General features: G+C 40.3%; 1 protein-coding gene across 1 annotated transcript; it reads left to right on the forward strand.

The window, feature by feature from the left end:
- Positions 1-12,840: 12,840 nt before the first annotated feature.
- On the forward strand, positions 12,841-13,912 carry LOC138226642 (zinc finger C2HC domain-containing protein 1C-like). The gene is made up of 2 exons (XM_069186272.1): positions 12,841-13,195; positions 13,599-13,912. The coding sequence occupies exons 1-2, from the start codon at positions 12,959-12,961 to the stop codon at positions 13,845-13,847; spliced, it is 486 nt and encodes a 161-aa protein (XP_069042373.1). The 5' UTR covers positions 12,841-12,958; the 3' UTR covers positions 13,848-13,912.
- Positions 13,913-14,903: the final 991 nt, after the last annotated feature.

The following is a 14,903-nucleotide window of genomic DNA, read 5'->3' on the forward strand; positions in this document are numbered from 1 at the left end:
TGTGTGGTGTGACGCAGTGGTGTTCATCAGGCACAAGTTCATCAGTGAAAAGACCACTGGCATTTTTCCTTCCCCCTACATTCTCAGAGCAGAATCAAATTTAATATTAGCATAATTTATTACAGTGTTAAGTTTAATATTTTTTATTTACTAATAGTTTATGCTAACACCTAACTTTTTTAACGTGAGAAGTACTAATGTAAGTACCTACTGTACTGTACTTAAGTACTACCATAAGAAGTACTGCTGTATGCAACAAAAAAAAAGGAGTGGTGAAACAGCCCTACTCATACAGTATCAGTATCAACAGACATTGTATCAGTATCAGTTCTTGCTTTGTGCTGGGTTTAGGAGTTTTCCAAACATAGTCTTTCAGCTAATGCCATACCATCTCTATTGGATTTAAATCTGGAGATTCGGCTGGAGTTTTCACCCAGTTCACTCGTTCTGCTATAAGCCTCGCCCTTGCTGCTGTGTGTTTCGGATCGTTGTCTTGAAAGAGACGGTGCCTTGATCCAATGTGCTCCCTGATATATGGGGCGGCATGCTGTGTGACCCCGACTTCCTCGAAGAATTCCCGATCCATAATTCCTTCGAAAAAAAATTGTTTTTCAAGCAATGTAATGCAAGGTGCTTTCTAACGTTGGGCAATGTGTTTTTTCTCGAAATTTTGTTTCGAGAGACTAGATAAGTAATTCAAGTGTTTATGATATGTCACTGTTGTGAATGTCTGTGGAGTGTATCTTATTAGCCTGTCCTGACTGGTGGAGCTCATCCAGCTGTGTCTGGATATCTTGGTCAAATATTCGGGTAGTATGTTTTGTCTGTTTAGGGTTCTGTAGCATTCCACACGGCTGGGCAGCTTGTTCCCCCCTCCCACCCCTCTCTGTGTACAGTAGAGCCTCCTGTCCTGGCTGGTAGAGCTCATCCAGCTGTGTCTGGCTAATATTAAAGCCAGTACTTTAATATTGTTTTCTGTATGTTTATCAATAGTGGGTACTGCCCTAATTCGGTCCTGCACCCGTTGTTAGGTGTTTTTTAGGTGTTGTTAGGGCTTCTACCAAATATGAACACATGGCTTTAAAATGTATACAATTGTAATATTTCCTTTTTTCCCATTGAAAGTATAACATATGTGGTGTGAGAAAGAGGTCCTCATTTAATTGCATGAAACTCTGGCACTGGCGCAACAAACTGAACAATGTTCAAGGGGGTAAACGCTTTCTGTAGACACTTTATTTCCTCTTTTTCCATACTCTAAGAAATGATTTGGGAAACCCGTGGGACACTGGAGGTCATTATACATGAGCCTCTTTCTGCACCTTTTAAGCCATTGAAACCTAGTTGCCTTGTTACAAGGTCTAATATTACAGTAGGTGTGGTTTCCGTCTCCTAATTTCTGAGAATGATCAAATTGGGGAATAAGTTGTAGGAAATACCACTCTTGCACTTCTAAGAAAAGACTATCTCAAATGAAACTCGCTATAGAAAGACATCTTGTTGAAAAATTCTTTATTTTTTGTCATTTCTGAAGAAAAAACATTTTAATTCACGTTTTTTGTAACAATTGCATCCATGCTAGGACTACAGTAAACAACACTTTTTACTAAAGTAAATCAAATTGTTCATTAAACAAGACACATTGTTTTAAATGTATGCAATACGACGACACTAAAAACAACACTGAAACTTTTCATTGAAATACTGGATGAGATTGTGCATATTCAATGGATTTCTCCTGGTGCTTTTTTTCATCAGTCTTTTCATATTCTTGTTCTCTACTCAGGTGTCTCCTGTTCCTTTGGTGATGTCTGCTGTACACACATGGTATCATACACTTGAGCAAAGTGTGATACCACCGTTTGTTCTTCTCCTAAAATAAAGATGAACATTGACAAAAGTCAGAAGCACTCTTTTCTTTGACAGACGAACAAAACAATGCAAGAATAACCATACTCTCTGTTCCTTACTCATTTCTACCTACCTGTTTGACCACTTTGTCTGCTTCAGTCAGGACAGGGTGCTGGGGCTGACTCTGAGCAATCTGAGAAGAGCTCTCTGTGATCTTCTCCCCTACAGTGGCTACATTGTACTCTGTTTGAAATCCAGGTATCGTCTCCGGTAAGTTCCTCGGTCCTTTTTGGGACTTGAAAGGGTAGAATCATTTTGTGACTACATTTCCTTGTCATGCACTGATATGTTCTGGTTTGTGTTCGATTACTGCAGGCGTTCAAGTACTTTCTTTTTGTTCTAGATTGGCAGTGTTTGAGATGGTAGGAACTTGTCATATTCTCAACTCTGAATGCTCTGTAAACATACTATTTTAGCAATTCTTAGAAATCTGAAAGCAGTGTTACCTGTATCATTTTTTGTCTTGGTAGTAGTATTGCAGCTCCAACATCAGCACTTAAATAATGGTTTGTGATGTTACTTGTCCTTGGAGTTAGTATACTCCTGAGAAGTCAAGAGAAATCTTACGTAAGCATTAATTATGTTTCACTTTTGAAAGCAAAGTACGTGTCAAGTACTTTGAAGGCATTTGTTGATACTTTTAAGCACTTTCGTTGATTATTATTATCCTTCAATTAGTTATTACAAGTTATTACAAGTCCAACATTCCCTACATGATCTCACTCCATATTCAGTGTAGCTCCACTCTACGAAGATGAATTTGCTAATTAATCAGTCAGGGACACAGCTTATACTTCAGTAGTCTTAGATCATTTAATGATGATTATTGTACTTTATAACTAGCAAAATCCCCATATCCTGTTCATTGCCCCATTTCCGGTCATGTGGATTGACTTATGCCTGAAGTGGTTAATTCTCACCTTGACATCTCATAGAATAACTGAATCTCTGCCAAGGGTGAATGTGTCCTTCCTCTTAATGTCTAAAAGAAAGGGTTAAAATTCATTGAAGCAAAATGCAACAACCCAAAATGTTGGGGAGGTCGTTTCCACAGTTATTTCATAAGACAGTGCTTGGAGTGAAACTACATGACCATGGTGAAGAAGTAAAAACACTTTACCTTGTTCCTCCTGACTGATGTCCTTATGCGTGTTTTGCACAGTTGAGCGTTTTGTGTCTTGTCGTCTGTGTAGGCAACAGCCCTCTTCCCTGGGATAGAACTAGATGATATTTAGACACGTTAATTTGACTTCTCCATTGCTCACATTGATGTGGATATGATTATAATGCTCTGTTTTGTGGGCTTCCCAAGAAAACAATAAATCCCTTACTACTTGTTCGAAATGCAGTAGCACAGATCCTAACAAATACAAGAAAGAGAATATCATTCCTGTTTTGAAAAAACTTCACTGGTCACCTGTATTATCTAGGATAAATTTGAAAGTTCTTTTACTTGTTTTTAAAGCTTTAAGCGACCTAGCACGTCTGTAACTTACTGAATGTCTGTCTTCATATGTTCCTATACGTGACCTGAGATCTGCACATACTGGCCTACTGCAAATACCACATGTGAATTGCAGAAAGAGTGGAGAGGCTGCTTTTTGTTTTTATGCTTCCAAATTATGAAACTCACTTCCACTTTTTATTAGGCAGTCAAGCTCGGTACATTGTTTTAAAAAACATTTGAAAATGTTGCTTTTAGTTAAAGTGGTTCTTTGTTCTTTCTATTTCTGTTTCTTTTTTTAGTTCTCTTTAATTGTTCTTATTTTATTACGACTTTCCTAATTTTTATTTATTTAATTGACATGTATGTTGCTTTAGTGTATTGCTGTATTTTCCTTTACAACTGAAAGTATATCTCTCAATTTTAATATTTTATTTTTACGCTTGGTTTTTAAAGCACCAAAGCACTATTTGTATGAAAGGTGCTCTATAGATAAAGTTTATCATTATTATTTTTAATATTATTATTATACTTTGTTACATTTTTGGTTAGGACAAAGATTCTAGTAGAGGTGGCCTCTTTTACCCCGTTCCAAAAAATTGGAAAACTACCTTCAGAGTACACTGACTAAGACCATCTACTGTCTCCTCTAACTGTGTATTGTCATCATGCATATCTTGTGTATTATTTATTGTAGTTGGTTTTGTCATTCTGTAAAGAAGCCACCTTTCAAGGCACTATATAAAATAATGTTTGTTATTATTATTTACATTTTTCATCGTTAAATCTGGCGAAGAGTCTTAAGAGAATATCAAAGAACACGTTGCTCTTACCTTTCCATTCCAAGAAATGCCCTCAGCTCGGATTGCAGAGATTGACCTCTCTGTCTCAAATTCTGAGAAACATAGACTCGATTGAAAAATGACCATTTCCTAAGATTCACATAACATCACCAGTCAACATTTGCCACTTGACATTGAAGAATGATGTGAAGACGGGGGTTTGAATTTAATTCTTTCTGTAGGGGGTTTAGACTTCTAAGTCACAAGCTGGGGTTTATGGCAGGAAAGGGGGTTAACTGATAAGGACTGCAGATGCAAGCTAGGAACCCTCCTGGGTGTAATCTTAAACTGACCATTTGCCCAGAACATCGTAAACTGGCCAAATACCATGAACCCCCCTCTTTACCATCAGACCGAGTGACGTCAGAAACGGAGAAGAAAACTGTATATAACCCAAAAGTTTGTAACAGTACGGCTAACAATACTTCGGTTTTGTTGTTTCTTGCGGGAAACAAGACTTCGGCTTTATTGTTCCTTGCATGCAATAAACTCATTTGTTTTACTTCATCTCGGGATCAAGAACCTTATTTCTTCTGTTACAACAGTCCCCTACAAGTCTGATGTGCCCTACCGCTGAGCAATTTCCATATGAGAATAGCCAGAGTGGAAACCCTCAGCTGGTGCCCTGTGAACTGTGTCACAGGAAGTTTGCTGTAGAGAGGTTGGAGAAACACAGCAAGATCTGCAAGAAGCTTCAGAATTCAAAGAGGAAGGTTTTTGACTCTTTCAAGCTCAGGGCCAAGGGAACAGAACTGGAGACATACATCCATAAGAAGAAGGTTAGACCGCCAATCGTGGTAAGGGCTATCCTTAAACTCTTTCCAAGCTTCCCTTGTTTTCTCCTAGAGTCAGACTAAGCTTATAAATCAATGTAAACAATAAATAAGTGTTTTATGAAGTACTCTTCTGAAAAACTGCCGCAAAGGCACATTTGCCAGACAGAATAAATGGGTCTTAGTGACTTCTGAATTCTGTTGTAAAAATCTACATGAGATATCAAGCAAATAGCACTCACGGGAAACAAAACCATAACTAAATTGTACTCTCTACCCAATGACATGAAAGGTAGGCCCAGAAAGCTAAGTTATTACTGTATTGATATTTTCTTGCCTTGTGAATGGTTTGCGACCAGACTGTGTACGCAGTGCTAGTCTGGACTTTTTCTGGAAGCTGTTTCATTGGTTTCATTTCCTGTTCCCAGCTGAGAAAGAACAACTGGAGGCAGAAGCACGAGGATTTCATTCGGAGCATCAAATAGGCCAGGGAGGTGCAGCAGGTGATCACGCAAGGAGGGAAGGTTGTGAACCTGCCCCAGCCCCCCGCGAATCCAAACCCCGACTACGTGCCCTGCCCTCACTGCGGCCGGCGCTTTGCCCCCAGGCCGGCACAGAGGCACATCCCCAAGTGTCAGCACATCAGGAGCCGCCCTCCTCCTCCTCCTCACAGATGAAAACTGATGTGAAGAAGAGTAAAAGAGTCATGATCTTGGCTCACGACTCATGTCCTGCTTTTTCTTTTTAGAAATATATTTAGCACAGTTCATCCGTATGATGATAAAAAAAATGTTACCTTGTTTTAATAAAATGTTTTTTTTTTGGTGGACTGGTGTTTGCGTAACTGTGGTTATTTCAGTTTTTTTCCCTTGCGAAAATGTGTGTCGACCGTGAAAATAAATTTCAAGCTGTTCTTATCATTCATACACCTTGACCTCCTAAAAATAATTGTTCAACCTAGAACGTACAATTAGCAGGCAATAGAACAGGTCACATTGGCCTTGGAACCATCAAAAAGTAGTATTCACACATTCTCTGCATCAATTTTCCTTTAAAACAACTGAAAAAGCAAGGTAAAGTGTGATTGATTTTTTTAATTAAAGTTATTTGATTTAATTTATTTAATTTTCATAATATTTGAATATGTTGGGATTAATGTGACTCAATATTATCTGCAGCTCTTACACTCCAGGCACCTGATAAAGTGGAACGCAGTGTCTTTGCCTTACATGGCGCTCAGCTCTTCCTCAATCCCAGCAGAAGCAGCAGCCTCCGGGTCCTGCCTCATGCACAGCTTAAAATGCAACACCGAGTAATACAACAAAAAACAGGGAAAACCATTCACGATCAGACACATCCGTTGATTGCTGGCTCTCAGTAAAGGGACATTGCTGTGGTCCACGCATGAATCTGTTTTCTAAGTGCCTTATCCAATACAGTGTTGAGGCCAGTTTTCCCAGAAGCCATCTAAAGGAGAACACACAATAACTTGTACAACCTCCAATTTACATCACAAAATAGACTACATTTCAAGGTTAAAGAATTATCATGTTCTGCGATTCAGAACGAGGCAGCAAAACTTCCTGTGATCTGATGTGGCCCTGTGACATTGTAAAGGAGCAGGCTTGTGAATACATCTCGTTTAATCCAATGGAAATATTGCTCTCAACTTTTTTACGTTTTTGCCAAAAAATAATATTACATTGTTAACTCTGCATAAAGAACCTTGGAATGGAACGTTTTTTGCAGTGAAATGTTTGCTGCATAACCTATACCTTTTCTCTCCTACATCACATTGCATTAGTCATTACAGTGATTAGTGAGCAGGAAGGGCTGCATCACATCGCAATTTGTGTGGAACTTGAATGCGAATTTGTTACAACATGGCGTAACTTACAGTACTTTCACAAAATTCATGATTTTGTGCTCAATTTTGAGTTTGTAAAGTTTTTCTATAATGTCAATGATTTTATTTTGTGACTGAAATTAAATACTTTTGTGTCTGCAAAATTGGGACTGTAGTTCCACCTTAACCTACTAGTACTGTATGTCTTTGGACTGTGGGAAGAAACTGGAGCACCTGGAAGAAATCCACACAAATGAAGGGAGAACATACAATTCCATCCAGACTGCACCCCAGGAATTGAACCCAGGACCCCAGCTCTGTGAACCACAGTGCCACCTCATTGCTATAGTCACTATAATTAATGTCAAAACTCATTTGCAAATGAGCAGCCTGGGATCCAAAAGGATCAAGACAAGGATCCAAACAAAGCACTATCCCAAAGCTTGGCTTTGTACAGTATATCATACAGGGCTTGATGCAGAAGGCAGATAATCTAATTCCATGCAATAATTGCTAAGGGAAAGTGACTTTGTGTTTTTGGAGGGAAGTCACTCAACATGGAGCTGTGTTAGTGAAATGATTGTTCTGATGTACGGCTGATGTCCAAACACTGAAAACATGATTGTGTATGCAATCGCACTCCCGAGCTCCATTGGGTATGGTTAAAATAACTTTTTATAGTTCATCACATTCAAAGTGTGTGTACCTGATGAAAGTGTAACACGCATTTGGAGGAGTTATTCAGGATTTTCTTTCATTCAACTATTTCAAGACCCATTATTTTCAGATGTTGTAGTATACGTGAATAATGAAAGGCCTTCATATTACACAATGAAGGAATGACTTCGCAGGTGTGAAGAATAAAAGATTAATTCAGCTCACTTTGGGGAGTTTCACAATGGCCCTCCTTAAAGAAATGTGGGTTTGATTAAAGGAGTGAAGAAAAAGCACTGAATAATATTTGCTTCTGTAAACGTAATCATCTCAAAATATGGTTAAAGAAAATAAAGAAGGTTAAACATAATCCAAAACGTATAAGGTCAATTTAAATACACCCAGAATTCTAGTGTTTATGCAATGCATCTGTGGGTTGATATGAAATACGGCCGTTCTTAAACTAAACGAGGTTATCGAGAGCATATTCCGAGTACGGCTGTGGCCAGTTGTACTGTGAACTGCGAGGACCGTATCTTATCCCGAATTGACTGTGCGAATACCGTCCTCTGCTGGCAGAAGGAATAGATTACAACGGCACTGTATTGGCGATTAGTCCTATTGCTAGAATATTGAAACAACAAGGAGTCCGCGGAGTCAAGCAATGCTGAATAAACAAGTACCTGAAATTCAATAGGATTTTGTGTATTGATTACAAATAGGTGTGAATTTCTCATGTACAGTGGTATTCATGGATTCCTTACACAAGCAGCCGTTGTTATGATACTTTCGTAATCTGAATATAAATCTGTTATCTACTTGAAACTGTAATTATTGAATAGATTAATGTCTTTGAAATGCTTCATTAACTGGGCAGTTTCCATGTTTGGAAATGTTTTTATTTTGATTGCTGATTGCTAGATACTGTATGTTTAATAGGCATGGTGTTCATATTTTCTACAAGAGCCAAATAAGACAGTTATGCTGTAGTAAGTTCTATATAAGTTATATAACATAAGTTATATTTTGTTCTGAGGTCAATTTGAATCTCATACTAAATAACTGGTGTCCTTTTATCTGAGAAACACTACCTGATTGATCACCTGATGCCTAGAAATTAGCATGCACAGTAGCCCAGCGTTTAGCATTGCTAGCTCACAGTGCTGAGGCCCTGGGTACACTTCTGGACCTGGGGTGCTATCTGTATGGAGCTTGTATGTTCTCCCCATGTTTGCATGAGTTTGCTTTGGGTGCTCCGGCTTCCTCCCACAGTTCAAAGAACTACTGGTAGGTTAATTGGCTTCTGGGATAATTGGTGAGTGTCTGTGTCTTCCCTGCATTGGACTACCATCCAGTCCCAGGTATCTCCTGCTTATTACTTTCTGAGGCTCTGGCTCCCCCGTGCCCCGCGACCCCCTGACCCCCTGACCCTGAATTGGATGAAGCGGTTAGAAAATGGGTGGTTTCTGTTATGCTCTGGTCATGCTCTGCCATAGCAACAACTTGTAAAAAATGCAGATGCTAGGATTTAACTCAAAGAAGGAGCTCAGATCACTGTGTTGGCATCACTGTACAGGTGTCCGGTGTGTTTTAGAACATGTGCTAAAATCTTATTTACTAACTTCTAGACTTTTTACCCCCCATATCAGTCTGCAGGTGCACAGTGGTCTGTGGACACCCTCCTTGCTCTGTCGTAAAAGAGGAAATAAAAAGCAACTGGTTTTGACTTTAATGCACTGAGACTGTGGAACTCACAGAACTCTCTTGTCAGAAAGGCAGCTTCTAACAGCTTTTAAGTGAAGACTAAGAACACTTTTCTATTTTATTAAAATAGATGATATATGTTTTGTTTAAATATATGTTATAAATGTTAAAACGACAGCTCGTATAAGCTTGTATTTTTACCTTTCGATCATTTTTAGAATTGCTTTGAGTTGCTTTTACCATGATAAACAGTACAAAATATGAGGTGTTGAACTTGTCTAAAGTTTTAAAGCGCTTTATGACGTAAAGTGTGATGACAGTCCTTGGCGGTCTATGTAACAATTCTTCTTGAAGTAGGTCATCGGGCCAACAGTATACAAACATTACAGCTCAAGTGCTTTTGTATCTGAACGCTTTTAGGTAAGTTATTTAGCAGCTGCGGTATTAATAATGATTTTAATGGCAAATTCAATTGCAGGTAAAATAAAAATGGCGGATAACTTTCTTTCTAGCTTCGTGAAGCGGTCGCGCTATATTATACATATATACCATAATAAGAAACATAATATGTACAGTAGAATTTTTCACTTTAAGCTGGCATTATCCAGAACCGGGTCAGGGAACGGACCCGGACCGTGCAGTGTGGTCCGTCGGCCTTCTAAAGATGTTTAGGAGATCGAGGCGCCCTTGGATTTGATTAGAAACTTGCATAATTTCTTAACTTGACCCCATTATCTTAAAAAAAACGGCCAGGCCAAGACCAAAGCATGAAGGCTGCGAGGATCGGGGGACTCTCATTTTTGGTCACAGCGTACAGTAGTAGATCAGTAACCTCTGTTTATCGTGATAACCTTTAATTATTTTCCAGTACTTTTTTAAATGATAAAACACATTGTCTCGCCAGTTTTGCTAAAGATACGGTTTTAGTGTTTACGCATAAATTTGTAAGCCGTAGGTTTAAATCTCGTGGTCTTATTTTCTGCATTTTCATCGTAAGGGAAGGCGGTCGTTTGCGATTTACGCGCTGAATATTGTAAGCAGAGGAGCCTTAAGGCACAGCCTCGCCTTAACACCATCGTTTGCATTGTCATTGTCATCCAGAAAAGCAGTCGTAAGAAAATGAATCTGTGGCGGCTCCGAACATTAAAAAAACTATATCTAGACTGCAAATACATCCCAATCTTACTATCAACACGTTTTAAGAGCCCTCTCCTTTCCACCGGTATACAAGCTAAGAGAGAAATATTGGAAATCCCATCTGAAGTAGCCCTCGTCTCACCTTCGGAGCTGTGAGCGATGGGGATCATAATTAAAAGGGGTACAGTTACTTTGAAAATGTGTATGTGATACTTAAATTTAAATAAAATAAAAAGATAAATTATATAACACAGACTGCTATCTATGTCCATGTGTTTAAGACGTATGAATCGGTTTTAAAACAGGCACACCCCTTTACTTCCCACAAATCCAACTGGAGTCTCAGTCCGTCGTCGCGATGAATTAGGAGCTCAGATGTAGGCTAAGTGATTGCAATTTACTTATTTAAAAGAACCACTTCAAATCAAAAGGGAGACATTTTGTAATGGTAGTTATCGTATTATAGTATACGATAACTGTATACGTAGTATACGTAATTGTAGATATACAGTACATAAAGGGTATGAATAGGTGTGAGCTTTTACTGTATATTTAATATTTTATCTGACCCACTTGTAGAAACCGCCTACTCAGATTTATTTAAGTGGTCTGCCACCATAAAGACAGAAAAATATAATGACACCCTGTTACATTAACTGTAAAATAAACGCCGTAACTGCGGCCATATGAAAATTTGGATAAAGATTATACAAACATCCTAAGGAGCTCTATGACATATGAGCGTCGTAATAATGGTTGGTGACCTGACGTAACAGTGCTCCCTGAATTACGTGATCTGTATATACCCAAATACAGATATATCACATAGGGAGATGCAGTCAAACATTGCATTGCTATCGTCGTGGTGAACTATTTCTCCGCTGTTTAAAACTTGTTTGGTAAGTGTCATCAAATATGCTTGTCAATTTGTAGCGAAATCGATATACTGTATCATAATCCTTCAGCTATCTATAATGTAGTGAAACGGCTAATTAATATTGATAAATTCCCTTATTCACAGTGACTTTTGCTCAAACCCCTGTTGCATAATGGGTTAATTTTATATAAAAAAACATTTATATCATAGATATAATACAAGCTTTGAAATGAAATAGCACATTTCCAGGTTTCAGTTAAACATTTTTAAAAAAGCTCATGACTTTAAGCATTCAGAACATTGAGAATGTTATTTGGGAAACAAATGTTTATTATAATGTTTATGTTTAGGATCTGTCTCCTACTGAGTCAGCATGCAGCATTCAACACCATTAGGTTTAATATTAAAAAGTTGTGTATTTCCTGAATTGTTTTTTTTTATTCTTTTCTATTAGACCATACTAGACTGTGCAGGATATCATTTATTTGCCATTTTTGCCTTTTCCAGATACCTGGGAAACAAAGCTCATATCTCATTTGCCAATGGAGCCCAGTCCTAAGCCTGGTGCTCTGTCCCCCTCCCCGAAGGACACAGACTCGAATCGACCCGCGCCCTTAAGGCAACAGGATCTGATCTCCACGTACTGCCCGCCTCCCAAGATACAGCTTCTGAAGGACACCTTCGAAGAGAAACTGATGCAGGAAAAGGAGAAAAAAATGATCGCCATGTACAATCGGCGGCAGGAGGCAGCTCTACAGAAGATGAGAAAATGTTTCCAATATGTCAAATGCGCTGCGGAGAAGAAGATGGGGAACAGCTATCGCTTCCAAGCCCAACAGGGCCCCGAGAAGAACATTGTGGGGTATGATCGGTCTTACCCCCTGAAGCCTATGGGTAACAGGAAAGTCTCCGGCCCTGGTGAGGTTCGGGCTGTGGACCGCCCGGACGCACAGAGTGATTCCTTGTTTGCCCCCACCCCGCCTCAGGATGGTCATGAGAGGCCCTGCGAGAGGCAGGGCAGGAGGGGCTCAAGAGTACGCAAACCTAAGGACAGGACTGTCCTCCCCATGGTGGCGACCCCTCCAGGGCAATGCCCTTCTCATGCCAATGGGAAGGAGCACTTTCAGTTGCAAGAGGAGCTACGAAAAGTGGCCGAGGCAGAGGCCGCGCTGAAGGAGGAGCATCGCCGGAGGGAGGCCAGCCTGCAGGATGAGATGCGCCGGAAGGAGGCCATGATGAAGGACGAGATTCGCCAGAAGGAGGCCATGATGCAGGCGAAGCTCTTCAGAGCTCAGGAGGAGCTGAGGATGGTTCCGAGAGAGATGGAAGACTCCAGAGAGGTGGCCGGAAGGGAAAATAGAGGCGAGGCAGAGCGAGCTTTGCCCCAGAGGACCATGGGCCAACCACCGCTCTAAGGCCGTGCCTCTTCTGACCTGCAGAATGGAGAAGCAAAAAGCCTTCACTCCAAGGAAAGCCCTTCCTATCAGAGGAGACAACCTTGATTATGGTTCTCCAATGGAAGATGGCGGATGCGCAGAATCGCACTTTCCCTCTGCGCTTTCCCATCAGGAGAGACGTCAAGTGAGCCCTTGCAGCCGTGGGCTAGAAGACGTCCCCTGTGGAAGGAGAAAGTATCTCAAGAAAGCAAGGCTCCCTGAAAGCGACGTGTCAGCGGCACAGGCCGCGCAGGGCCACTTCAGAAATAACACCACATGTCTGGATGAACAAACTCTGTCAGTGGAAAACAGATATTTGTCCCCTACAAGTCTGATGTGCCCTACCGCTGAGCAATTTCCATATGAGAATAGCCAGAGTGGAAACCCTCAGCTGGTGCCCTGTGAACTGTGTCACGGGAAGTTTGCTGTAGAGAGGCTGGAGAAACACAGCAAGATCTGCAAGAAGCTTCAGAATTCAAAGAGGAAGGTTTTTGACTCTTTCAAGCACAGGGCCAAGGGAACAGAACTGGAGACATACATCCATAAGAAGAAGGTTAAACCGCCAATCGTGGTAAGGGCTATCCTTAAACTCTTTCCAAGCTTCCCTTTTTTTCTCCTAGAGTCAGACTCAGCTTATAAATCAATGTAAACAATAAATAAGTGTTTTATGAAGTACTCTTCTGAAAAACTGCCGCAAAGGCACATTTGCCAGACAGAATAAATGGGTCTTAGTGACTTCTGAATTCTGTTGTAAAAATCTACATATCAAGCAAATAGCACTCACAGGAAACAAAACCATAACTACGTAAATTGTACTCTCTACCCAATGACCTGAAAGGTAGCCCCAGAAAGCTACGTTATTACTGTATTGATATTTTCTTGCCTTGTGAATGGTTTGCGACCAGACTGTGTACGCAGTGCTAGTCTGGACTTTTTCTGGAAGCTGTTTTATTGGTTTCATTTCCTGTTCCCAGCTGAGAAAGAACAACTGGAGGCAGAAGCACGAGGATTTCATTCGGAGCATCAAACAGGCCAGGGAGGTGCAGCAGGTGATCACGCAAGGAGGGAAAGTTGTGAACCTGCCCCAGCCCCCCGCGAATCCAAACCCCGACTACGTGCCCTGCCCTCACTGCGGCCGGCGCTTTGCCCCCAGGCCGGCACAGAGGCACTTCCCCAAGTGTCAGCACATCAGGAGCCGCCCTCCTCCTCCTCCTCGCAGATGAAAACTGATGTGAAGAAGAGCAAAAGAGTCATGATCTTGGCTCACGACTCACGTCCTGCTTTTTCTTTTTAGAAACACATGTAGCACAGTTCATCCGTATGATGATGAAAAAAAAATGTTACCTTATTTTAATTAAATGATTTTTTTTTGGTGGACTGGTGTTTGCGTAGCTGTGGTTATTTCAGTTTTTCTCTTATCATTCATACACCTTGACCTCCTAAAAATAATTTTTCAACCTGGAACGTACAATTAGCAGGCAATAGAACAGGTCACATTGGTCTTGGAACCATCAAAAAGCAGTATTCACACATTCTCGGCATCAATTTTCCTTAAAAACAACTGAAAAAGCAAGGTAAAGAGTGATTGATTTTTTTAATGAAAGTTATTTGATTTAATTTATTTAATTTTCATAATATTTGAAATATGTTGGGATTAATGTGACTCAATATTATCTGCAGCTCTTACACTCCAGGCACCTGATAAAGTGGAACGCAGTGTCTTTGCCTTACATGGCGCTCAGCTCTTCCTCAATCCCAGCAGAAGCACCAGCAGAAGCAGCAGCCTCCGGGTCCTGCCTCATGCACAGCTTAAAATGCAACACCAAGTAATACAACAAACAACAGGGAAAACCATTCACGATCAGACACATCCGTTGATTGCTGGCTCTCAGTAAAGGGACATTGCATCATTACATCACAAAATAGACTACATTTCAAGGTTAAAGAATTACCATGTTCTGCGATTCAGAACGAGGCAGCAAAACTTCCTATAATCTGTTGTGGCCCTATGACATTGTAAAGGAGCAGGCTTGTGAATACATCTCGTTTAATCCAATGGAAATATAACTCTCAACTTTTTTACGTTTTTGCCAATAAATAATACTACATTGTTAACTCTGCATAAAGAACCTTGGAATGGAACGTTTTTTGCAGTGAAATGTTTGCTGCATAACCTATACCCTTTCTCTCCTACATCACATTGCATTAGTCATTACAGTGATTAGTGAGCAGGAAGGGCTGCATCACATCGCAATTTGTGTGGAACTTGAATGCGAATT

The sequence above is a fragment of the Lepisosteus oculatus genome, unplaced genomic scaffold (genome assembly GCF_040954835.1).
Source record: "Lepisosteus oculatus isolate fLepOcu1 unplaced genomic scaffold, fLepOcu1.hap2 HAP2_SCAFFOLD_144, whole genome shotgun sequence".
In the NCBI taxonomy this organism is placed as follows: domain Eukaryota; kingdom Metazoa; phylum Chordata; class Actinopteri; order Semionotiformes; family Lepisosteidae; genus Lepisosteus; species Lepisosteus oculatus.